The sequence below is a fragment of the Chiloscyllium plagiosum genome, chromosome 18, assembly GCF_004010195.1.
Source record: "Chiloscyllium plagiosum isolate BGI_BamShark_2017 chromosome 18, ASM401019v2, whole genome shotgun sequence".
NCBI lineage: Eukaryota > Metazoa > Chordata > Chondrichthyes > Orectolobiformes > Hemiscylliidae > Chiloscyllium > Chiloscyllium plagiosum.
Window position 1 is genome coordinate 17,493,886 of NC_057727.1, and position 25,334 is coordinate 17,519,219.

Sequence of the window (25,334 nt, forward strand, 5' to 3'; positions counted from 1 at the left end):
GAAAAGGACGTGGGCTGAGCCACTGTAACAGAAAATGTGGGGAGAGTTGGGGGGTGATTGACTGCAAAAGATGGCACTATTGTGGAGAATGTGTATTCTGTAGCTGTCCCTTTGCTGTGTTATTCATATGATAATTTAGATGAGGTGAGATTGAAACGGTTGTTCGGCTATCTGCGACAAGAGTGACCAACTGTATGTTCGACATCCCCTCCTTCCCAGTAGTGGCAAAGCCGCAGATGGAGCCAGTTCCCAGGTAAAATGTAACAAAGTCCTGATGAAAATATAAGGGAGCCGGCATCTAGCAACAAATGACTGTTACCGTAACTACCTGCAGACACTACTCCTTATTGCATTGCAGCCTGAAATCACAGGTAGTTTGTGTCTTGGTCACTGGGCACCTGGACAAAAAAAAAGACCTTTTATTTCACAGTTGGAATCTAGTGGTTAAAGCAAGAGGAGCAGGTCCATTGCTGATTTCAAGACTAGCAAAAGGTGAACTGGCAGCTGGACTTGCAAATTGTGGTCTTGACACAAACTGATCTTACATCTTCACTAATGCCCTGGCCTTCCTGTGCATGATAGCAAGTCAGGCAGATAGATAGTGGGACAGAGAAAATAGTTTCTTACTGCCCTCAGTAGATGACAGAAGATGAAAACCGAATGTCATTTTAGTCCATGATACAATTATCATCCAGCAATCTCACCATTGCTCTTTGTTACAGTGTAGTCTTGTTTCCAAATTATTTGCATTACACCTTATGCGCAATTTGATACTATCGCCTGAAAAGTCCGCTTTCATATTAACGATTAACACTCTTTTTTGGTCAAATGCTTTCAGACGTTTAAATTGTTCTGCTATTTTTTGAATAATAGGTACTCCTGGGTGTGAAGTCACTATCCTTCCACCTGTTTGAAATCCAAGCCAAGAGCAATGAATTAAAAGCTAACTGTAAGGACATAATATGAAATTAATTGGCCAATCCCAATTCTTAATACTGTAGCAGAAATACAAAATTGCACTTGTTGAGCAGAGTTCATAAACTGTATGTGTGAATTCAGAGTAGAACATAGTGTTAGAGTAAGGGGATCTTGGTTCTGTTATTGACTGTGTTACTCTGAAACTGTATATATAAGAGAGTGACACTTCAAGTCTCTCATTATAATTAAAAAGTGCTCCAGTTTACATCCTTTACCCTGAGCACAAAAAAGATCAAACAACAAAAATGGAAATGATTGTCTTATAGGAGAGATTGCAAAAAAGAATGTTTTTGGGAATGAGGACGATGAGGACTTTCAGTTTGAAAGTTAGATCGAAGAAACTGGAGCAGTTCTTGGAGAAGAGAGGAGTGAGAGGAGATCAGATTGAAATATTCAAAATCATTTGAGACCTGGAAAAAGTAAATAGGGAGGAATGTTTCCACTTGTGAACGGATCAAGAATGAAAGGGTACAGGTAAAAAATCATTAATTTAAAAAAACAAATGTGATATGAGGAAGTCATTTTTCACACAGTGAGTGTTTAGGGTCTAGAATACACTACCTGTGAGTGTTTTGGAGAAGATTCAATTAAAGCATTAAAAAATGGAATTAGACGGTTATTTTAAAAGATGAATGTGCAGGAGTTTGGAGAAAAGACAGTAGAATGGCACTAGGTGAGGTGTTCACTTTGAAGACCTAGTACAGACATGCTGGGCCAAATGGCAGCCTTCTGTGGCTCTGTATAAAAGGCATTTTACTATAGATACCAAAGTTGAAATAATGGAATAGTTGGTTTATAAACAGAAAGCAGCTGAATCCGCAGCCACTACCAACCTGAGGTAAAAGAGGCAGATCTTGAGTCAATAAAGGAAAATGGTTAAACTGGTTTAGTATTTATAATTTCAACTGACTCATAGACTAGAAAACTCAGCTAGAAGAAGTGACAAAATGCTCAGGAAATAAATGGTGTCACTGGAATAAACAAAAAACAAATTGGTGGTATATTGAATACATTTTTAATGGCACTTCACATTAATGATGCTATCACTTAAAAAAATCGTGGCCCTGCGCCAAGGGATACTTGTTGACCCTCTGATTTTTCTGGATGATTTTGAAGAGCTTGTTTCAATTATAGTACTTGTTTTTAAAATCTGTTTGGAAGCCATCAGTCCGCTGATAGACTAGAGAAGTTTTCACAGTCTTCATTTCTTGCACCCGTGTAATAAGCCTTGCACTTGCTATGTTATTATTAATCAGAAATACTATGTACAATTTGAATCAGGTTAGTTTTCTTTACAGATATTAGACAAACTTTCTACGTGCTCAAGATGAGTGAACTAAAAGACTGCCCACTGCAGTTCCATGATTTTAAGCCAGTAGATCATGTGAAGATGTGTCCCCGCTATGCAGCTGTACTCTCACGCTCTGAGGATGATGGAATTGGAATCGAGGAGCTGGACACATTACAGCTGGAGTTGGAAACACTCTTGAGCTCAGCGAGTCGGCGACTGCGCATACTAGAGGCAGAAACACAGGTAAGAATGATGCATGAAGCTATTTGGCTGCATTCACTGGAGTGGTAACTCACCATAGTTCTTCTAATGGAGGAACAGTAAAGAGGAATAAATCACTAGTGGGAATAATCCAAAACAACCCCCACCCCAAAAACAACCCATTAATTTTGATGTAGAACAAAATATACAAGAAGAAATCTTGGCACCTTGTGAAAAAGGGACAACAATAATTGAGTAATTTTACTCTACATACAATCTGAAAAAAAATATTGACAATAGTACCCCATCAATAATGAGTTCATAGAATACTTTTGAGAGCAGCATGTTTTGGAACCAACTAGAGAGCCGAATATACCAGACTGGATATTGTGTAAGGAGAAAGTGAGGACTGCAGATTCTGGAGATCAGAGGTCGAGAAAAGCACAGCAGGTCAGGCAGCATCCGAGGAGCAGGAGAATCGACGTTTCGGGCAAGAGCCTTTCATCAAGAATGGGTATTGTGTAATGTGAATAATGGCTCCTATGGGCAGCAGTGATCAAATATGATTGAATATCACATCCAATTTGAAAGGGAGAAGAATGGGTCTCAGGCTAGTATTTTAAACCGAAGTAAGGGCAAGCGTTTGGGTATAAGACCATAAAAAAGGAACAGAAATAAGCTGTTCAGCTACTCGAGCCTGCTCTGCCATTCAATAGGATTATATGACAATTCTCTTTTTTTTGTCCTTTTCCTGTAATCCTTGAGTCCCCCACTGATCGACAATCTATCTTTCTCAGCCTTAAATATGTACAAGGACTCTGCCTCCACAGCAGTCTGTGAGAAAGCGTTCCAAAGACTTATAACCCTCTGAGGGAAGAAGTTCCTCCTCATCTCAATCTTAAACTGGTGCCCCTTTACTCTGAGATCCTGCCCTCTGATCCTAGAATCACCCATAAGGGGAAATGTCTTCTCAAAATTGACCCTGTCAAGCCCTTTAAGAGTTCTACATGTCTCAATGAAATCACACTCATTCTTCTAAACTCAGTAAATAGAGTCCCAACCTGTTTAACCTTTGATCAAAAGACAGACCCTAAATACTAAGGAACATGCTGTTGAACCCTCTCTCAACTGCTTCCAATGAAATAATATGTTTCCTTAAATAAGAGGACAAAAACAGTTCACAGTAATCCACAAGTGCTTTCACCAGTACCTTGCACAGTTGTAGTAAGGCTTCCTTACTCTTATAGTCTAAGCCCTTAAAATAAGGGACATCATTCCATTAGCATTCCTGATTACTTGCTGCATCTGTGTGCTAACATGTTGTGTTTTGTCCACGAGTACTGCCAAGTCCTTTTTGTGTTGCAGCTTTCTGCAGTTTTCCTCTTATGGTCTTACTTAAATTATACTCAGTTCTTTTATTCTTCCTTCCAAAAAGAATAACTTTGCATTTTCCTACATTATACTCCATTTGCTAAATTTTTGCAAATGGAGTATAACCTATCAATTCCTCTCTGTAAAGTATTTGTATCCTCCTCACAACTTTTCGACTATTAATGTGCCAACTGCATCTTGTCTACAGTACATTCACTACTTTCCTCTAAGTCTCGAAGGCATGGAGTCATTAAGGCATGAACATCTGAGATTGTGGAAGTGAACTGGGATTTAGGTTAGGGGATACTCAGAATATTTCTACTGTAAAGAAAAGTTGCAATGGGAAGACCCAACATTTGGGGTTAAATAAAAAGTTAAGGAAAGCCCTCAAACATAAGCAAAAGGTATATAATTGCATGAAATGAGTAGCAGGTCAGAATATTAAAACAGTCAGAGTATGACAAAAGTTAATCGGGACAAATAAATTAGAATATGAGAAGAAGCTAGCTAGACATGTAAAACAGACAGCAGGAGTTTCAATAGCTATTGAAAAGAAAAAGAAAGTAAAGTAAGCATTACTTTTCTAGAGGGTGAGAATTTGGAGTTAATGGTTGATAAGAAAGAAATATCAGATGTAATGAATAATTATTTTGTTTCTGTCTTCTCTGTAGAGGACACAAAAGCATACCCCAGTAAATCACAAAGTTGAAGTAAGTGAGTACTTTGATGGAAATACAACGCTAAGAATGCAGTACTGAGCAAATGGATGGAGCTGCAGGTTGATAAGTCTCTGGGTCCTGATGGACTTCATCCTAAGGTCTTAAAAGTGTTAGTTTCCAAAAATAATTAGATTCTAGAAAGCTTCCAGCAAACTGAACAAAAGCAAAAAAAAACATCATGTCAAGAAGAGAGGGAGTGAGAAAATCGGAAACTATAGGCCAGTTAGCATAATGTCTGTCTGGGGTATCATTTTAAAATTGATTGGTAAGGACATTATAATTGGGCACTTGGAAAAACTCAAATTTACTGTACAGAGCCAGTACATTTTAGTGGAAGGGAAATCTTGTGTAACTAATTCATTGGAATTCTTTGGAGGATGAACATGTGCTGTGGATAAAGGGGAGCCTGTTCATGCACTATGCTTGGGTATCCAGAAGGCATTTGACAAGGTGTCACATTAACAGTTAACGTGTAAACGTAGGAGCTTATGGTGTAGAATGGTACATACTGGTGTGAATAGAAGATTGGCTGGCTAACAGAAAACAGTTAACGTACATAAATGGGTTTTTTTTGATTAGCAGAATGTGGTGAATGGGTCCCACAATGTGTTGGGCCCTCAGCCTTTTACACTTTATTAGATTAGATTAGATTTATTAGATTTGGAGACCAAAGGCTAAATTTTCAGATAATGCAAAGGTAGCAATGTATGATGTAAAGATGGCATAACAAGAATTAAGTAAAAGAATGAAGAATACAAGTTAAGTGAATACTCAAAAATATGGCAGATGGAGTATAATGTTGGAAAATATAACAATTTGACAAGAAGAATGAAACATGTATTATTTAAAGGGAAAACAACTGCAGAATTCCAAAGTGCAGAGGATCTTTTCTTTCTACTTATCTATGGGACATAGGCCTCACTGCCTCGGCTGTCATTTATTGCCCAGAGGACAGTTAAGAAACAACTATATTAGTGTGTCTGGAGTCAGGTGTAGGCCAGACTGGGTAAGGATGGCAGATTTTCTTTCCGGAAAGACACTTGTGAACCACATGGGTTTTACAGCAATCGACACTGGTTGCCATTAGGTTAGCTTTGTTTCGAATTAAAATTTCAACATCTGCCATGGTGAGAATTGAGTTCATGTTCATTTGCCTGGATTTTGGATTACTAATCCAATTACATCACCAGAATGCCACAGCTTCCCGAGTGGGTGTTCTAGATGGTCCAGTGCATAAGTCACAGAAAATTAGAATGCTGGTACAGCAAGTGATTAAGAAGACTGAAGGAATGCCATCCTTCCATATGAGAGCAATTGAACATAAAAGTAAGAATATTGTGCTTCAGTTATACAAGGTGAGGCTGCAACTTGAATATTGTGAGCAGTTGGTCCCCTTATTTAAGGAAGAATGTGATTGCACTAAAGATGGTTCAGAGGAGGTTGATATCTCAAATAAATTCATTGTCCTATAAGGAAAAATCGGACAGGTTGGGTTTATTTCCACTGGAGTTTGGAAGAGTGACAGCCAATTTGCTTGAAGTTTATAAGATGCTGAATGGTCTTGACAAGGATGTTTCCTCTCATGGGTGAATCCAGAACTAGGGAACACTATTTTAAAATTAGGGATAACCCTTTAGGACAGGGATGGAGGTGGGTTCATTAATTGTTTTTAAGGTAGAGGTCAATAGATTCTTATGAGCCCAGGTAACCAAAAATTATTGGGTTTAGATGGGAATGTGGAATTTGAAACGGAAATATGTCAAACATGATCTTACTGAAGGTTTAAAGGGCTAAATGGTCTATGGCTGTCCCTCATTCACATTTTGAAGTTGGTATTATCACTTGCCCTGTCGCCAGTTTCAGAAAAAGATTCTTAAATGCACTACTGTGATAGTTGTAGTTTCCACCCACTTGTGTTCTCTGACTGAGGTAGATAAATTGGTAATCCATTTCAATCCATGTCACCAGCTGTTACATGGTTTTCACTCTTTCAAAAGCATTTAAACTGTTGATTTTAGATCCTCACAGATTGGCAGGATAAGAAAGGAGATAAGAGGTTGTTAAAATTTGGGAAGGAACATGAGCATGGAACACCACAGAAACACGGAAAACCCAAAAAGCAGAAAATCGATGGAAAAGGCAGCCATGGAACTGGACCTGGTCCTGGACGCCCGAAGTCAAAAAACCTACAGCCTAAAATTCAAGAATATGAATTTACAGATGATCCCTTGGATGTTCCCAGAATTCCAAAGAATGATGCCCCCAACAGGTAGGATCTCTCAGAACTTAACACATATTCCATTCTGTATCTTTGTCAAATTGGAACTGCAGGCTAGGTATGACCTAATTGAATTTAATTTCCTTTAGGAACCTGTTGCAGGAATAGGCACTGGTACGTCTGCCCATCTTCACATTATTTACTGCTTGTGTTCTGTCTCCCGCTCTCTCCGCAAACTATTTTCCAAGTTACCTGGAGGGAGATAAATTAATGCAAGGAAAAGTAAAAGTCTGAAATTGCTTCTCTCTCGCACTCACACACATGCACCATCCACAATCTGTTTTACTTTAACGGGAATTAATTAAATTCCATGAGCCTCTGTGCTCTGTCTCTCTCGCTGTTGTTCTTGACACTGTTTTTTGATACCTTTTATCAAGTGAACATAGATACATTGAAGAGTGACAAAACTCTATAGCTCCTTTTGTTCAGAATCTAAAGTCATGAGTTGCTGCAAACTGATTTTTGAGTAACTTTGTTGACAACAGTTTCACATTTACTGGATGCCAGCAGTGAGTTTTCTGTAGTAACAATGAGTAACTTCACATCTTCTCATACCTTCTGCAGGTTCTGGGCATCAGTGGAACCATACTGCGCTGACATTACCAATGAGGAGATCCGTGTCCTTGAGGATCTACTGAAACCCCCTGAAGATGAGGCAGAGTATTACAAGGTGAAAGACCAAATAGATGAAGTGAGAGAGACAGAGAGATTCAGGAAAGAGTGGGTTGTTGGCCAAAGCACTACTGAAAGAGATTTTCAGAAACAGGTTGAAGGTGATGAAATATTTTGAGGGGAGCTTTAAAGATATTGTTTGAGGGAGTATGGTAAACATATGAATGTGTTTGTGTACTTTATTATTCATGTGGGGATAACTGTTCCTAGACAGGGGATTAGTAATGTTTTCAAGATTCCATAATAGGAATTAGGATATTCCAGATGTAAAGGTTTTACCAACAAATCCCGACTTGGCTTAAAAGTGATTACAAACCAATATTGCTATTCTTTCTTTCATTTCCATTTCTTTCTTTTTGTTTTGTTTGCTGATTGTGTAATCAATAATCAGCTCAGAAAATAAGGGAACTGAATTTAGTATTCATTAGTAATGTGGTTTGATATTCTTCGCAAACCAGTTATCAGCTCCCATCAAAACCACATATGAAGTACTTTAATGAGATATCTGTCTCTCTTTCGGACACTATTCCCAACTGAGTATGCAGGCTGGGATCCTGCTGACAGGCCTCCTTGAATCCATTATGTGTAATGAGCTGAAAGGTGAATTTGAATGATTTTTCAATTACATTTGCCAAAGCAAGACAGGAAATGAGGCAATTGAGTATTCATTAGAAAAACAGGAATAGTGAAGCAACACAGCTGAACACACAACATATGTTCAGGAGTATGAGCTTGTGAATGTTATTTATTAACAGCTCTGATCAATTGACGAATGACACTGATTGAGGAGGAACGGTTCAACTCTGCACTTTCTATAGAAGTGTAATTGTGTACCTGTAGAGATTTGTAAAATCATGTGGGGCATGAATAGGGTGAATAGCCAAGGCTTTTTACCAGGATAGGGGAGTTCAAAACTAGAGGGCATAGGTTTAAGGCGAGAGGGGAAAGATGTAAAATTTAAGGGGCACATTTTCACGCAGAGGGTGGTGCATGTATGAATGAGCTGTCAGTGGAAGTGGTGGAGGCTGATACAATTACATTTACAAGGCATCTGGATGGGTCCATAAATAAGATGGATTTTGAGGAATATGGACCAAATGATGGCAAATGGGACTAGATTATCTTAGGATATCTGGTTAGCATGGATGAGTTGGCCCACAGAAACTGTTTCTGTGCTGTACAACTCTATGACTACTTTATATTAAACTCTAACACTTTGCCTTACATTCCTGTTTGCACAGATCCCCCCCCTGGGGAAACATTATTCCCAGCGATGGGCACAGGAGGACCTTCTAGAGGAGCAGAAGGAAGGTGCCCGTGCTGCAGCTGCAGCAGAGAAGAAGAAAGGCATGCTCGGAGCTTTGACTGAACTCGACTCAAAAGGTGAAGTGAACTTGCAATGAGCTACTGTCTGTTTAATAAACCAATATCCATGTTGCAGATTAGGCAGCAAAAGATTTTCAGAGATCTTCAAGGGCTTTATTGTACATCTATTGTTTAGCTCAAACACCAGTTTCCACCTTCCCTTTCTGCACCTTCTCCCTGTCCAGAAGCTAACCCCCCACGAGGGAAGAACCCTGCTCTTTTTTTAAAAATAAAGTGCAATGATCAAATCACCCAGCTCTCCTAACATTACCATTCCTCCTAACACGACTATACCTCCTAACATGACCGTAGGCGAATGACATTGATTGAGGAGGAACAATTCAACTCTGTGCACATTCCATTGGAGTGTAATTCCATAACCTATAGATATTTGTAAAACCATGTGGAGCATGGCTAGGGTGAATAGCCAAGTCTTTTTCCCAGGTAGGGGAGTTCAAAACTAGAGGGCATATGTTTAAGGTGAGAGGGAAAGATGTAAAGTTTAAGGGATGCGTTTTCACGCAAAGGGTGGTGCGTGTATGGAATGAGCTGTCAGAGGAAGCAGTGGAGGCTGATACAATTACAACATTTAAAAGGCTCTGGTTTAGGGTGTAGGTTTGCTCACTGAGCTGTAGGTTTGATATCCAGACGTTTCATTACCTGGCTAGGTAACATCATCAGTGGCGACCTCCAAGTGAAACGAAGCTGTTGTGTCCTGCTTTCTATTTATATCTTTCTCCTGGATGGGGTTCCTGGGGTTTGTGGTGATGTCATTTCCTGTTTGTTTTCTGAGGGGTTGATAGATGGCATCTAGATCTATGTGTTTGTTTATGGCATTGTGGTTGGAGTGCCAGGCCTCTAGGAATTCTCTGGCATGAATTTGCTTAGCCTGTCCCAGGATAGATGTGTTGGCCCAGTCAAAATGGTGGTTATTATTACTCTAGAGATACCAAATACTGCCATAAACCATACCTAGCTTACTGTGCATCACCCAATTATTGAAATTGAAAGAATAATTACTTTGCATTTGATAACTTGTCATTGAAACTGTATTTTTTGAGTATCCGTTCTTCTTGAATACGTTGTATGGGTGGTTCTCCTCTGTTTTCCGAAGTTTGTCTGTGCTGCAGTGTGTGGTGACTCTTCGGAATAGTGTTCTGATACAGCTTTGTTTGTGTGCGGGGATGGTTGCTGGTGTGGTTAAGTATTTGGTCAGTGTTTGTCGGTTTTCTGTATACGCGGGTTTGTAGTTCTCCGTTATCCTTTCTTTTGACTGTGACGTCCAGAAATGCGAGTTTGTTGTCGGTTCCTTCCTCCTTGGTGAACTTTATGCCTGTGAGGGTGTTGTTGATGATGTTAAATGTCTCTTCTATCTTGTTTCGTTTTGTGAGCAGGCTCCTGGAAAATTGCTGCATCAAGCCTACGAACAAGATCTGCATCTGATCTGCATCTGGCTGAGCAGGGATTGACATAATTACCATCCCAATTACTGGCAATCAGGCTCAACCTTCAAAGCTTGCTATCTATGCTTCTTTCTGCTTTCCCCTGACTTCCTGATGAGAAAACAGTTTAATAAAACACACAACATCTAGTTATTGCTGACTCAATGCTACACTTTCTAAAACTACACAAAGTTCCATCCGCTTCATGAATCATGACATATCTGGACAGTTCGATTAAAATTCTAATCATATCCTGTCCTGCAATGTGTCCCATTCACCCATCATCTCCCATTGTTATGAATCTGCACTGATTCCCTTAACTCCAATAGTTGATTCCTTGCTCGCATCTAAAAATTCTTTATAACTTCACCACACCTCAGCCTTGTATCCTTCTGTGGCAACTTTGCAGCTATTGGGGGTTGGTTGTGCACAAATCATTGAGGGTGACAAAGCATCTAATAAAGCATCTAATATAGGTAGAGGTACTTGGTACAAAAGTCTGGAAATTTTCTAAATCTATATAAAACATTAATTGGCACTAGTTGGAGTATTAAATCTAGTTCTGGGGCCTACACATTAGAAGGGAAGGAAAGTTTCAGAAAAGGTATGGAAGAGATTTTCCTAGATTTCCAGAGAGCAGTGAAGATTTGATGGACGTCTTCAGCATAGAAGTCAGAAATCTTAATGGACTGAAGAAGAGTCAGTGTGTCTGTCCTGACCAAAAAAGAGCTATCCAATTGAATCTCTCCTTCCCTGCTCTTGATATGTGGCCCTTGTATTTACATATTCCCTTTCATAACTCCCAGACATCCTGAAACACATTATGGTCAGTGAAGTGCATATTAACAACCGATCGTTGTTGTAGTGTAGGATGCACTGTACTAGTGTAGGCTGCCCGTTTGCAGACAGTAAAGACCCACAAACATTGACTGGGAAACCTTTTTATGACACTGTTTGAAGGATAAACGTTAGCCAGGAGGCTGGATTAATTCTACTGCTGTTCTTTGAATTAGTTGCCATAGAGTTCTTTTATACCCAAAAACAGAAGTTGCTGGAAAAGCTCAGCAGGTCTGGCACCACCTATGAAGAGACATTTGAGTTAATGTGACCCTTCCACCAAACCCAAACCCACTTAACTCTGATTTCTCTTCACAGGTGCCACCAGACCTGCTGAGCTTTGCCAGGAATTTCTGGTTTTGTTTCTTATTTAAAGCAGCTGCAGTCTTTTCTGTTTTTATAAAGTCTTTTATGTCCAGAGGACAGACGGGACTACATTTAATATCTTATCTGAATGGCAGAGCCTCAGATTTGCCTCAATAGTACAATGGAATGACAGTGTTTTGTGTTTTATGATCAGATCCTGCACAAAATATCTTCCATTTGAGACACAAGAATGCTGCTGACCGAGCCAGTGTTATGTAATCTCTCATGTCCAAGTGTGGATATGATTTAATTTGGTAGTATCTTGATAAATAAGTTTTTCAAAGAAATAAACGTGCAACTGTCTGCCAGGCATCAAGAATTTCATAGAGCTATTTGAACTTAATGGGAACTGTTTGTGGCTAACAATGAATTGTGTGTAATAGCAGATAAGGCCTGGTGTTTGGGGCTTGGGGTAAGGACATGGGAGAAGGTGCCTAAAACCCTAAAATTGTTGAAATCTATATCGAGTCCAAAAGACTAGAATTCTCAAGGGGAAAATGAGGTACTTGTCTTAGCTAACATCAGTTCTGAAGAAGGGTCTCTGGATCTGAAAAGTTAACTCTGATTTCTGTCCGCAGGGCTGCCAGACCTGCTGATTTTTTTTCTGATTTTGATTCATGATAATCATTAGACCGTTAATTCTAGATTTTTAAGAATTGAATTCAAGTTCAAATTTGAACTGGATTCCCCGACCATTATCTGGGTCTCTGGATTAACAATCCAGTGATAATACCTCTAGAACATTGCCCTCCCCTTTTAATCTATTACTATCTGTTACTTTGCACCTCTTTGAGAAAGACTCTGTGCATGGTTTCTTAACTTTAAAGCTACTCCATAAGTGCTCACTTTTGTTGTAACTGAGATCATGTTTTTTGTTTGTTATCACTGCTGTTAGATGTGGATGCTTTGCTGAAGAAAGAGCAGCACGACCAGCCTGAAGATGGATCTCCTTTTGGGCCCCTCACTCAGAGATTACTCCAGGCTTTGGTGGAGGTGAGATGAGAAACCTCTATGTGCTTTAGCAAATACGGATTTATTTAGAATCTGAAAAATCTTACCTGTTGAAAAAAAGTAAATTTGCAGTGATTCATTTAAGATGCATCCTGCCCCACCTATGACTGAACTTAAATTTTGTACACCTCAGTTCCACACTACTTTCACCTACTGAACAGCTAGAGTAGTTCAAGGCTGGGTGTGGTTTGTTACTTTTGCTTCATTGGTCTTGAGTTGTTTGAGAGTCCACTGAGGTAGGAGAGCTGTTCGCACCCCATGAGACTGAAGAATTGGTTATGAATCCAAAAGTAAAACCATTTTTTGAGTAGGGGTCATGCTGTGCTAGCTCTGCAGTGTGAAATGTGGTTGATTAAGCAACACACTCTCAGGACTGGACAAAAAATCATTAGAAGCATGACTTTTTTTAAAAATAGCCAAAGAAGTTATGCTAGCAACATACTGCAGGCTGTTCAGCAATTGACAAAAGCAATGTTGATTAATGTATCTTCTGTAACCCTTTGTCAGAACTGATCCTGGTGTGGTGAAGAGTGACAAAGACCTAAGTTGGAGTTAGAAAGATTTGCTTTTTTATTTCTTTTTATCAACCAATTTTTTTGTCCTCCATTCTGTTCTGAAAATATTGTTTTTTTTTGTTGGAGTAAAGTTCCAAAGATGGTAAATTTCCTCCTAATGTCTCATAAAAGTAATCAAATATAACTGAAAAGATAATTCTTGGTGAAATGTTCAACTGAGAATGCAGAGAATCACTGTCAAATCCAAACCTGCAGCACCCAAAGGCCTAATTTAGATCTTGTCAACTTAGAAGTGCTAAGGTCAACTATAACATCCCTACCATCTGGTGGCTAAATTATAATTTGAATCTTTTTAATCTTCTTCCTGGTTTTAACATTGAAGAAATGAGAAAGCTGTAACATAGTGATAATTTATTATAAGAAATTGATCTTTCATGATTTGTGTCACCCTCATGTTCTTAATTTGTGAATTTTCAAATGTAATACAAGGTGAAAGGATCTTCTTTGATTTTGTTCCACTATTTTTAAAGGACTTCTGACTTCCTCAGGGATTAATTTCATGACCTGTATCATCTTCATTTCTGACCTATTCTGCTTTTTCTTCTTTCTCAGGAGAACATCATTTCACCAATGGAAGATTCTCCCATACCAGAGATGACTGGGAAAGATGTTGGTACTGATGGAGCGAGCACCTCCCCTCGAAGTCAGAATAAGGCCTTCAGGTGAGCTCTATGGACAGTAATGTTGCTCTTAACTATTTAAGAATATCTACAGAAATGCATTCTTTGCTTTTTGATGCCATGGGAGGAAATATTACAGGTTGGGAGAAACAACTATCATTCGCATTATATAATGTCGTGTAAAATAATTCATAATAGGAAGCTAGTCACCATTTAACTGTAATGTAATGAACAATTTAGGATAAAGACAGATTCCCTATTTGTAGCTTTTTAAAATGTATTCATTCACAAGATCAACAGATCGCTGGCCAGGACTAATTGTGCTAGTGAGCCAACTTCTTGAATCACATATAATCCGTTTGATGTAGCTGCACCCACAGTGCTGTTTGGAAGTGTGTTCTAGGATTTTGACTCAGCTCCGTGGCAGGAAGTTGTGTGGTTTGCAAGTGGTAGCGTCCCAATGCATCTGCAGACCTTTCCCTTCTAGGCAGTAGAGGTTGTTTGGAAGGTGCTGTCAAAGGAGCATTGGGGAGTTGCTGTAATGCATCATGTGAAAAGCACATTCTGCTGCCACTGTGTGGAGGAAGTGACTGCTAAGGTGGTGCCAGTCAAGTGACTGCTTTGCTCTGCAAAGTGTTGAGCTTCTCAAAGCATGTTGGAGCTTTACTCTTCTAGGCAAGTGGAGAATGCTCTGTCATGCTTATGCCTTGTAGCTGATGCACAGGCTTTGGGAGTCAAGAGATGAGCCATTCACCACAGAGTCCTTAGCTTCTTACCTACTTCTTGCAGTCATAGTGTTCATATGGCTGGTCCAAATCATTTTCCAGTCAATTGTAACACTTTGGATATTGATAGTCAGATATTAAGCAATGTTACTGCTATTGAATGTCAGTGGAATGATAGTTAGATTCTCTCTCATTGGAGATGGTCATTGGCTGGCTTGGTGAGATGTGAATGTTATTTGCTACTTATCTATCCTAGACTGAATCTTTTCCAGATCTTAGTGCACATGGGCACAGACTGTTTTAGTACCTGAGGAGTCGAAAACGATGCTAGTCATTGTTCAAGCATCGGCAAGCAATCCACTTCTGACCTCTTGTCGCGCCACAAGACTCATTTCACTCACTTACAAAATAATTTGGAGGGAGAAATATCACTGAAACATTTTGTTCTGTCAACTTTTTTACTTCTACTTTTAACTGATAATCTACTCTAATCATAAGGGTTTGATCCTCAGCAGATCTTACTGCTAAATGAAACAATTTCAGACAGGCAGTTATGTTGTATGCTGGCTGTTCAGCTGAGATTGTTCCTTTGAGCTTAATATCAATCCAATTGTCCAATTTCTTGATGTACATTTTCAGTTTTGTCCTTTCTATGTATTGTTCAACTGTTCTGATAATCTATTAAATAAGATGGATTAAATATTCAATGTGTCTGCTGCAGCGTACCTCACACAAAGTCTCTAGAAGCACGAATTAAGGAGGAACTAATTGCTCAAGGTCTGCTAGACTCTGAGGACCGACCTACTGAAGACTCTGAAGATGAAGTTCTGGCAGAACTCCGCAAGCGGCAGGCTGAGTTGAAAGCCATCAGTACACACAATCGAGCAAAGAAACAAGAACTTCTCAGGTGGGATGATTGCACTGGTTCTGATTTGGAATGCAAGTGGGTTGAAATATTGAAAAAAAAATCTGCTTCAAAGAACTGGCTGATGGCAGTTCCTTCAATCTAACGCGATGGGTTCTTTATTTAGATACTACTCTTTCAGGTGAATCAGTTTGATTAAAGAAGGTTCATTTTGTAAGAAAACTGATTTCCTGTTTGCTGCTGCAGCCTTCAACAACAAGTTGCATTCATATTGTTCCTTCAATATTTTGTCAATAATCGTCACATATAGAAACATGAGGGTAAAACTGTGGACTCTAGATAAAGAAGGAGATAGAAGAACTTAATAACAGATTGATCAAAGATAGTTTAAGAAAGAGTTTGAAAGAGGAAAAGGAGGTTGTGAGATGGAGAGGTTTAAGATGAGAATTTGAGTGCATGGATTCTGATTGGCTGAAAGCACACATTACCTGCACTTCTGCGGAGATACAGAAAAGCATTTAAAGATGCTGCCATCTAGAGCCAATCCCCTCTATTAAAAATAAAAAGAAACAATACTCTTTGCATATAAGGGAGAAAAGAATAGTGTGTTTTGATGATAGAATTAGATTAGAATAAGTGAGAGGACACTCAGGTGGAATGTAAATGCTGACATGGACTGTGGGATATCTAGGACAGAACCAGGCATTTATTTAACACATCTAACATCTGCTTCCATCACACCTGTCATTAAGTATTCCATAATAAAAGAGAAAATGGTATAAATATTCAGCAGATCAAGCTACTCACATAGAGAAAGAAACTGAGTTACCATCTCACACGTTGATTTTTAGTTTAATCAGAACCTTTTGGTGTAGGCTTATTGACCTGAAATAAGAACACAATTTCTTTCTCTCTTCACAAATACAGTTTGATTTGCTTAGTATTCCCTGGATTTTGATTTTTGTTATTAGTTTAGATTTACAGCATCCACAGAATTTTGTTTTCATTGAATATTTCATGCCTGTTATGTTCTTCACTGAGTCAGGGAGCAGTGGTGCCAGTGGAAGGACTAGGGCAATATTCGGATGACCACTTCCCTGTCTTCTCCCACCTCAAAACTTTTGGGTGTTTCTTTAATTGGACATTTCTTATGAAAAAACATGCTTTAAGTCACTTCAACACATAAAACAGCAGATGTTCTGGAGTAAGTCAGCTCTACTGTTGAACCAGAGAGGGCAGATTAATTGCATGCAATAGTGCTCATGCTTTGTGGTAGAGAGTTTTTCCCTGACGACTTTTGAAACATCATCACCTCCATTATCCATTTGAACTATTTGGGAAATTCCTTCTCAAAGGTCTCCTCCTTGAGAACTAGACCTTCAGAAGTTATTTTTTTGAGTCTAATGAGCTTGCTTCCAGACAGCTCCTTCACCTTCTCCCACCCCTAGAAAATAACTAAGCTCATGTTATGAGAGAAGCAGTCGTGCGTATTGATCCATACATCCTCAGCTTCCTTTCTAATCTTACTGACTGACTTTTTAAAAAAAATACAGGCTTGCCAAAGAGGAGTTAAAAAAACAGGAGCTACGGCAGCGAGTGAGAATAGCGGACAATGAAGTAATGGATGCTTTCCGAAAGATCATGGCAGCACGTCAGAAGAAACGCACACCTACAAAGAAAGAAAAGGATCAAGCGTGGAAGGCACTGAAGGAGAGAGAGAGCATCCTAAAGCTGTTGGACAGTTAAACTCAACCACGCAAACACACTGGACATTGTTACTTTTGAAAAATTGGCTTAATGTTCATCTTTTCCTGAGCGGTGTGCTTCTGAACTGACAAAAGGAGTGATATTGAACCCTGCCTGTTTTGAACTGGTGACATTGCATTCCAGCAGGCTGTCTCTGTTGCAGCCAACTAATCTTGTTTGTAAAAGGTGGAAGTCTGTCTTTCAGAAATCTGGATGTTGTGCTTTGCTAGTTTGGGTTTTTGCTGTATGTGAGAGTATTGTGTTTTGGCCAAGTGTTCAGATAGAGTGTAGCGTTCCTGGGCAGCTGTGCCATTGCCAGTCCTCCTAAATGTGATGTTAAAACTGACACTTTATAGCTTTCCAGAAAGATTTTTCTTCACTTACATCCCCACCCCAACAATAAATGTGGGGATACCTGTAGTCTATTTTTTTCCCATTTCTCCTGCACTACTACTGTTCTTCTTATTCCCAATCCAGCCATGCAAAATTGCTGTTTAATCTCATTTCAAATCTTTCTGTACTTGCCTCTGGGCCATATAATACGATGTGAAGAAGTATTAAAATACTGCCAATACTGATGCCAAAAAAAAACTTTTAATCAAAAGAAATCCTTTTTACAGAAGAGAAAATCCATTGCAGATTTATACAACTGTGGGGTAGAAGGTATGGTTTATGTCACTGACCTTAAGGGATCATGCCAGTTACAAAAGTTCCAAATGTTTTGTTGTTCACCATTGGGTAAACACTCTGGTGGCTTGTAGGTTCAGAGATCCGGATGACTGCAGGCACATACTCCAGCGTTTAGTTTAGCAATGGTAACAATGCTTATTTGAGTTGATTGTCCCAGCTGGTAATGCAGGTATCAACTCGAGCTTTTTCTATGCAGTTGGTGTCACCTGACAAACTTAGATGTCTTCCATGATCATTAAATGCATTTTTTCCATTTGTTTTCATTTTGTGTGGTATGACCATTCCACAGTTCCTTTGTTCATACTAAGGGGAACTGTCTGATTATGTGCTCCTCTGCTCTGCTATATCCACCGGTCTTTGGGAGATTAACTGAAAAGTGGGTAGTAGGGGTTAGGTTCAGGTTCAAAATAGTGATAACCATTTTCCCTCCCAGTTAGTGAATGAAGATATGATCAGCTGCAATGTCTCTACTCCTTTGCTAAATAGTGATAAAAAGAGAAAGGGCTTTTGCAGCACAATGGCAGCGTCACGACCTCTTGAGACAAGAGGACCGAATTCAATTCTACCTGCTTCAGAGATGTGTCATAACACATCTGAGCAGGGCGATTAAAAATAAATCTAATAAAATCCATGATCTGGACTCATGAGTGAAACATTTTTACCTGGAGAAGGTAACAGTGGACTGCAAATGCACATTGAATCATACCACAGCATGAATCGTTATCTATACAAAAGAAATAAAGAAGTTTTGGGTGGGGAGGAAAAAGTAACATGAAAAATTCAATCACTTTACTGCTTTGATATCTACTGTTTTAAATGTAAAGTGAAAAGAACCAAAAGAATTATACTCCTAGACTCACCAAGTTTTTTTCACATTGTTTTAGGTTATCCTTTTGCAGCTTTGCTATGATTGAAGATCCTTTTGATAATTTTAGTTGCATATTACAATATTAGAGCTCAGATCTCCTCTCCCAATCTTCAGTTAGATACACTCTCCAGCCCTAAACAGTGATAAATCAGAATGGGAACCATTTAGTTCTAAACCCCCACTCACATGCATGCCTCCACATCAGCTGTACTCATGCTAATTTATGGAGTAAAGATCAAACAAGTGTAAATTTTATCATTTGTGACATTTATTCCTCAATAGTGTACTGATGATTAGCTGCTCCTGTAATGAATTTTCAATAAATGTCGACTTGATTACTTTCTCAGTGTGAAGTATGCTTTAAATAGGCAATCAAATGCTTTTTATTTACAAGAAGTAGGCGAGGATTTATTTCCCATCCTTAATTGACCAGTGGGACAATTAAGAGTCAACCATTGTGGGTCTGGAGTCACATGTAGGCCAGACCTGGGAAGGACAACAGTTTGCTTCCCTAAAGTGCATTAATGAACCAGATACTTTTTTTTTTTAATGACAATTATTTCATGGTCATCCTCAGTCTCTTAATTCCAAATTTTTATTGAATTCAAATTTCACCATCTGTCAATGTTGAATTCCAATCTAGACCCTCACCCCCCCCCCCCTTTGATCATTATCTGGGTTTCTGGATTAATAGTCCAGCCCTAGTATTACAACACATTTTGCAAAGGGAAGGCTCTGCCGTACTGATTAGTTAAATTTGATTTAAAGCCATTTCTAGGTTTTGAATTTAGGAACTCATACATTAGAAATCACCTGTGCTGCAGGAAGACTTTCAACTCAGCCACATCACTTAGAATGGAAAAAGACTAAATTCTATTTTAGGAGTTTTGAACCCCAAGTCTCCTAGTACAAATATCGATGTCACAAGGGATTCACTAAATCTTCTACACAGCGCAAAATCCAAGAACTCCAATCAGAATTTTAATAACATACACCACTAACCTCACGCTCTCCCATCATAATGAACCTCACTTCATTATGACTTTTAATGTAATATGTAATGTATTGATTAAAAATACCCTGTATACAGATTCAATCCCACCTTCCTCTGTCAAACCGAAATGTGCTTGGGACAAGAGTTTCGAGTTATTGTTGCTGAATTGATTCCCAAAGATTAGTCATTACTGAGGACAACACCATCAGCAATGTCCTGTGATAAAGCTCCAGTAGCCGAGCAGTTGCTGTACTTGGTCCAACAGTACAGTAACTCAGATGGAAACAAGAAAAGTGTGGAAAGGAAACAGAAAATAGTGGAAATAGTTGGTCAGGCAGCGTTATTTGGACAGACAAAGTTAGTGTTTCAGATTTATGACGTATCGTTAGTACTGGAAAAAACCTTAGAGATATGGCAAGTTCTAAGCAAGTACATGGGAAGTAAAAAGGAAAGGGAAGAAGAAACGTAGGGATGCAAGCTGATATGAAAAGCAATAATGGTGCAAGGCAACAAAAATATGGTAATGGGACATGTAATAAATTAAAATGTGTAAATGGCAACAGCAGGTGTTGTCTGGATATATAGTGGTCTATGGTGATGATCCTTAACTGTTGAACTCAATATCAAGTTTGGAATTATGAAGTAACTTATTGATAGTTGGGAAGCTATTCCTTGAGCTTATATGGGAAGAGTGTAGAGTTAGAGATCAGCCAGAGAGTGACGTAGACATTTAAAGTGACATGTGGTGGAAGCTTGGAGTCAAACTTATAGGTTGAATTGTGGTGTTCCTCAAAGTGATCACCTGACTTGACTTTGGTGTCCCCAGTGTGTTAAATAAGCAAATTTGCAGAAAGTACAAATAGTTTTTGACTGGAAGGAATGTTTGAAGTGTTGAATGGTGAGAAGGGAAAAAGATAAAAGGGTATGTCTTTTATCTGTTGGGCTTGCACACAAGAAGGTGTATAAGTAGGAGAGTGTGTTTTGGGATTTATTCAAGAGGGAAGCTGGATGAGATGGAGGAAACAGAATGCTAAAAGGCACATGAAATCATGTTGTTTTGGGCAATGGCATTATTCTGGATGTAGTGGAAGCCCTGGTGGCTCACTCCAGTAAGTAGTGCATTGATATTAAGATCTTTGTATGCTAACTTGGCAGTAATTGTGTGCAAGTTTTGCTATTTGGCTCTAAACAAGGATGATAATCATTTTCAGCACGCTAAGCTGTATCACCACTCTTAAATACAAATTAGATCAACTATTTTCAGGAAACTTCCCTGTGGGATGTAAATTATAAGTTATCTTTAACAAGATGTGCAAATTGCAGCACCATCGGAGAAAGGATTTTTTTTCTTGGACTTATTATCTATGTTCCTTTGAGAATAAGTCTCCTGATTTGATTAATGCTAAGAAATAATTGACATTATATTACTTTGCTGTGTGTATTCCACAAGCCACCAGTTAGTGGGAGAGATATAGGGGAATAGAATTGCAGAAAATTGCAGAAAAAATTGGAGTAGTTGTAATTTTGGATTTAAATTATCTTAATATAGAATAGGATTGTAATAATGTAAAGGCAGATTTGGAAAAGAATTTGTGTAGTCAAGAGTGTAGTGCTGGAAAAACATGGCAGGTCAGGCAGCATCTGAGGAGCAGGAGAATCAATGTTTCAGGCATAAGCCCTTCATCACACTATCGACTCTGATCTCCGGCATCTGCAGTCCTCACATTTTCATCCAATAACTTGTGTACACAGGATAACTTCCTACATTTACATGTTTTAGGTTCAACAAGGATACAGGCCTAGATGGATCTGGATCTGTAGAATCTAACTGTCTCCCTTTGATATGTAATGACATATTTTTCTCGTTTGTACTTTTTTTCTTTGTTTTCTTTAAAGCCCTGAGGAGGAGGAGGCATCTGGCAGCACAACACCAGGATGAGCCAGACATGGCTACCCCCCAGCCCGGGCTCTCCACTGAGCGAAGAGCAGGTCCTAGGCTGATTCCAGGGAACAGGAGAATCGACGTTTCGGGCATTAACCCTTCTTCCTGAAGAAGGGCTAATGCCCGAAACGTCGATTCTCCTGTTCCCTAGATGCTGCCTGACCTGCTGCGCTTTTCCAGCAACACATTTCCATCTCTGATCTCCAGCATCTGCAGACCTCACTTTCTCCTCCTAGGCTGATTCCCTCAGCTCAGACTCGCAGGCTGATCCAAGGCTCCAGGTCCGAATGTCGGCCCGGGCATCTGAAGGAGCAGAAGCCTTGGCGATAGGGACAGACAGTGGACTGACAGCAACATTCAGAGGAGCATTGGACGGGTTGGAGAGGGCATATGCTTCCCCAGGTTCATGGCTCCAGCTTGGACACTGAGATCACAGGAGTTAGGGTAGCAGATGTCCATAACCGAGATCCCAAAGCCCATTATAGAGAACCCACAGCCCGTTTCACAGACCCCAGCCAATGTCAGCAGCGACCAGAGGAGAAGTGCAGGATGAACAAGAGAGAAAGATGAACTCAATTGCTGTAAAATTTTGCTTCATATTCAGTACTTTAAGATGGCACCAAAGCATGGTGACGCTTTGTGTATAACATGCAAAGAATCACTTTTCACAGTATTTTTATATATGCATGACAATAAATCTAAATCTAATCCAATCTAACAGTATTCTCATTACAAAGTACCTCATTGTCAACACTTTAGGGTCATCATTTACAGTACCAGAAACTGTACTGGACCACTAATATAAATACTGTGGCTACAAAATCAAGTCAGAGGCTGGGAATTCTGCAGCAAGTAACACAGCTTTATGACTCCCTATTACCTATCCACCATCTATAAGATACAAGTTGGAAGTGTGATGGGGTACTCTCTGCTTGACTGATCTGAAGATTGCTCAAAAAGCTCACTACCATCTGCACAGCAACTCGATACAATATGAAACACACTGCCGAAGAATGTGTTGAAGCAAGATTTTGTGGAAGCCTTCAAAAGAGGCTTTGACCATTATCTAAAGAGAAAAATAATATTGGTGAAGAAGTTTGCAGGAAAAGACAGGTGTTCTTGCATCATGCAAGCAAGCACTAACATATAGACTGAATGGTCTCCTTATGTGCTGTAGCCATTCTATGATAATATTTATTCCAGGAGTATTTAATTTTAAATTATTCCTTTACTCCCTTATTTTTGCATCATTCACCCACAGTTGAGAATAGGGAACTAGAAAAAAAAATTCTCGTTGGCATTCTCTATGCTTCAATAAATCTTGAGACTGTTGTCATTAAAATGCAGTTGGGGAATGGCAACAATGCAGTGAAATAAAAATAGAAAACAAAATAGAATGTTGAAAAAATTTGAAATCTCCATACAGATCATCCCATTTCTCTAGCCTACAGTCAAGAATGGCTCGTTGGTCTAGGGGTATGATTCTCGCTTTGGGTGCGAGAGGTCCCGGGTTCAAATCCCGGACGAGCCCGGTTTTTTTTTATTCCGGGAAAATACAGGAATGTTGGTAACTGTGTCCCAGACAGAATCGAGGGATCGGGAAATCACCCTCAAAGACCACAGAAAATAAAAAAAAGAATCCTTTCCCAGATCGTGAAATTGACATCATATAAAGTAGTACTTTTGTACATTCGCTACCCGAGTGGCTCGTTGGTCTAGGGGTATGATTCTCGCTTTGGGTGCGAGAGGTCCCGGGTTCAAATCCCGGACGAGCCCTGTTTTGTTTTCCGTAAACCTGTGAGATTTAGTTCAGACACACTTTCTTTTCCTTCTATCAGTGCGGATGTTAGCAGTAACGCGAAGATTCTGAACATTAATTCTCATATCCTCAGCCGAATTTACGCGAAAGAGCAGCAAAAATATTAAAAGTCTCCCCCATTGAAAATAAGACCAATCACAGGAAACTAAAATAGGGCTCGTCCGGGATTTGAACCCGGGACCTCTCGCACCCAAAGCGAGAATCATACCCCTAGACCAACGAGCCGCCATATACGAAAACGCTGTAAGTGGTTATATAAAGTCAATTCAGACTTAGTAACTTTTTTTTAATTTTCGGATCTCAGAACCGACCGCGCAGCCACTGAATATCTGGAAATCTCGTCTGACATTCACTTCAAACATCATTTTGCTGACTCCCCCCGTTAATTAGGACCAGAAATTTTTTTTTAAAGAAAAAGAACAAAGGCCGCAGTTCAGTAAAGTGAAGTATGTAATTACAAAAGTAAAGGACAGGCAGAGGAGTGAGTCCATGCCCGGAGAGATGAGCCTGGTGGCTGCAGTCCCAGTAAATGAAGCTCTCCGGGAGAATCAGTCTCACCCGGTAATACACCGCATATTCCAACAGGGGGCGTCCGGCTGCAAATTGCAACATTTCATTCAAACTAAAAAGGTCTGAAATGAAACAGGTCTTACACACTGACTGACTGTAATTAACTTAGCACCATCTTAAACAGGACTTCCTGCCGTGAGTTTAAACCCCCTTGAAATCCTTACATCAACAACAGGAAAAAAAACTAATTTCCCCTGATTCACCCAGCTGCCTGTCTGTTTCATTTAGTGGGAGCAAATTACTGCAGATGTTGTTTTCAGTGTCCTGTTTCACTTAATCAGATTCACTTTCGAAAGACCAAGGGTGTCCCAGCTCCTTCAGAGCGAATGCAAATTCCAGCGAAGCGATGGGAGTTCTGCATCTGAGACAGCAGATAAACCAGGAGAGTCTCCGGTCTTCCCGCTGAGCAGCTCCATCAGTAAGGACATTTTTAATCAACCTGTTCAGAGATGTTATTACGCAATTCTGGAGCAGGTGGGACTTGAACCCGTGTTGTGTAACTCATGGAAACCCAGGAGAAATTAAGACTCCCTTCCTTGAGCAACTGGGTCAGCAAGGTCGAAAAAAATGTTAAATATTCACACGGGTTGTTTTGCTGAGATGTGGTCACCCGGCAGCTGAACGAAGAGCAACCAGGGAAGGAATGGGTTACCATCAGTCAGAAGAAGGGAGACTAGTAGACTCCAGATTATATCTCACTCGATAACTTTTTGTTTACATGGGTAAATATGAGCGGTGGTTCCTGCAGACACAGCTCAGCTACACAAAGTGGGAGCAGTCAGAGGGGAAGAGCTACAGAGGGAGGAGACTCAGTAGTGAGGGGTACAAACAGGCTTTTCTGTGGATGCAGAAATAATTCCCTCTGTTACCTCCGGAGGCCTGGTCACGGATGTCACTGAAAGGCTGGAAGCGTTCTGAAGGGGAAGAATGGACACTCACCCAAGCCTCATTCCCGATGAAGGGCTCTTGCCCGAAACATTGATTCTCCTGCTCCTCGGATGCTGCCTGACCTGCTGTGCTTTTCCAGCACCACACTCTCGAGTCACAGGTCGCGGTTCACATTAGTACTAACAACATAGATAGAAAAAGGAACCAGGTTCTGCAACAAGAATTTAGGGAACTAGGTAGTCGATTGAACAACGGGAATTTAAAGGTTGCAATCTCTGAATTACTTCCAGTGCCGGGTGCTCATAAGTGTAGGCACAGGACGACTGAATTTGTGGCTTATTTTTAATGCAGGAGGAAGGACTGTAAATTCAGAGATCATTGGGTCCATTTCTGGGGAAGGTGGGACCTATACACGTCCAACAGTTTATAACTTACCCACAATGGGTCAAGGAACCTCGTGGAGTTTACTAATGACGTTGGTGGGGTTTTAAACTGATTTAG

General features: G+C 39.8%; 2 protein-coding genes and 3 non-coding genes across 8 annotated transcripts in view; 4 read left to right on the forward strand and 1 right to left on the reverse strand.

Annotated features, from left to right (window-relative positions):
• Nucleotides 1-39: 39 nt before the first annotated feature.
• tada3l (transcriptional adaptor 3 (NGG1 homolog, yeast)-like) lies at nucleotides 40-18,963 on the forward strand. Of its 4 annotated transcripts, none has more exons than XM_043707822.1 (9): nucleotides 40-253; nucleotides 2,277-2,512; nucleotides 6,579-6,829; nucleotides 7,403-7,508; nucleotides 8,752-8,893; nucleotides 12,416-12,513; nucleotides 13,659-13,768; nucleotides 15,173-15,358; nucleotides 16,870-18,963. In XM_043707822.1, the coding sequence occupies exons 2-9, from the start codon at nucleotides 2,306-2,308 to the stop codon at nucleotides 17,060-17,062; spliced, it is 1,293 nt and encodes a 430-aa protein (XP_043563757.1). In that variant the 5' UTR covers nucleotides 40-253; nucleotides 2,277-2,305; the 3' UTR covers nucleotides 17,063-18,963. The 4 variants fall into 4 exon arrangements, with proteins under 4 accessions (XP_043563757.1, XP_043563759.1, XP_043563761.1 ...); XM_043707824.1 differs by having other exon boundaries at nucleotides 239-371; XM_043707826.1 differs by lacking the exon at nucleotides 40-253 and adding an exon at nucleotides 260-374.
• An 862-nt stretch (nucleotides 18,964-19,825) lies between these two features.
• The window catches only part of LOC122559247 (calcium/calmodulin-dependent protein kinase type 1-like), a 172,542-nt gene continuing 167,033 nt past the window's right edge, over nucleotides 19,826-25,334 (forward strand). The window contains exon 1 of the mRNA XM_043708629.1: nucleotides 19,826-20,079. Coding sequence (XP_043564564.1) covers nucleotides 19,826-20,079 — 254 coding nt within the window. The remainder of the gene's footprint in view (nucleotides 20,080-25,334) is intronic.
• On the forward strand, nucleotides 23,016-23,087 carry trnap-ugg. The gene has a single exon. It is a non-coding gene; the product is annotated as a tRNA-Pro (tRNA).
• trnap-ugg lies at nucleotides 23,261-23,332 on the forward strand. The gene has a single exon. It is a non-coding gene; the product is annotated as a tRNA-Pro (tRNA).
• trnap-ugg lies at nucleotides 23,529-23,600 on the reverse strand. Its single transcript has one exon. It is a non-coding gene; the product is annotated as a tRNA-Pro (tRNA).

Coding starts and splice junctions, on each gene's coding strand:
- tada3l (XM_043707822.1), top strand. CDS start 2,306: ATGAGTGAACTAAAAGACTGCCCACTGCAGTTCCATGATTTTAAGCCA. Junction 7,509..8,751: donor ATGAGGCAGAGTATTACAAG/GTGAAAGACCAA, acceptor CTGTTTGCACAG/ATCCCCCCCCTGGGGAAACA. Junction 15,359..16,869: donor AAGAAACAAGAACTTCTCAG/GTGGGATGATTG, acceptor AAAAAAATACAG/GCTTGCCAAAGAGGAGTTAA.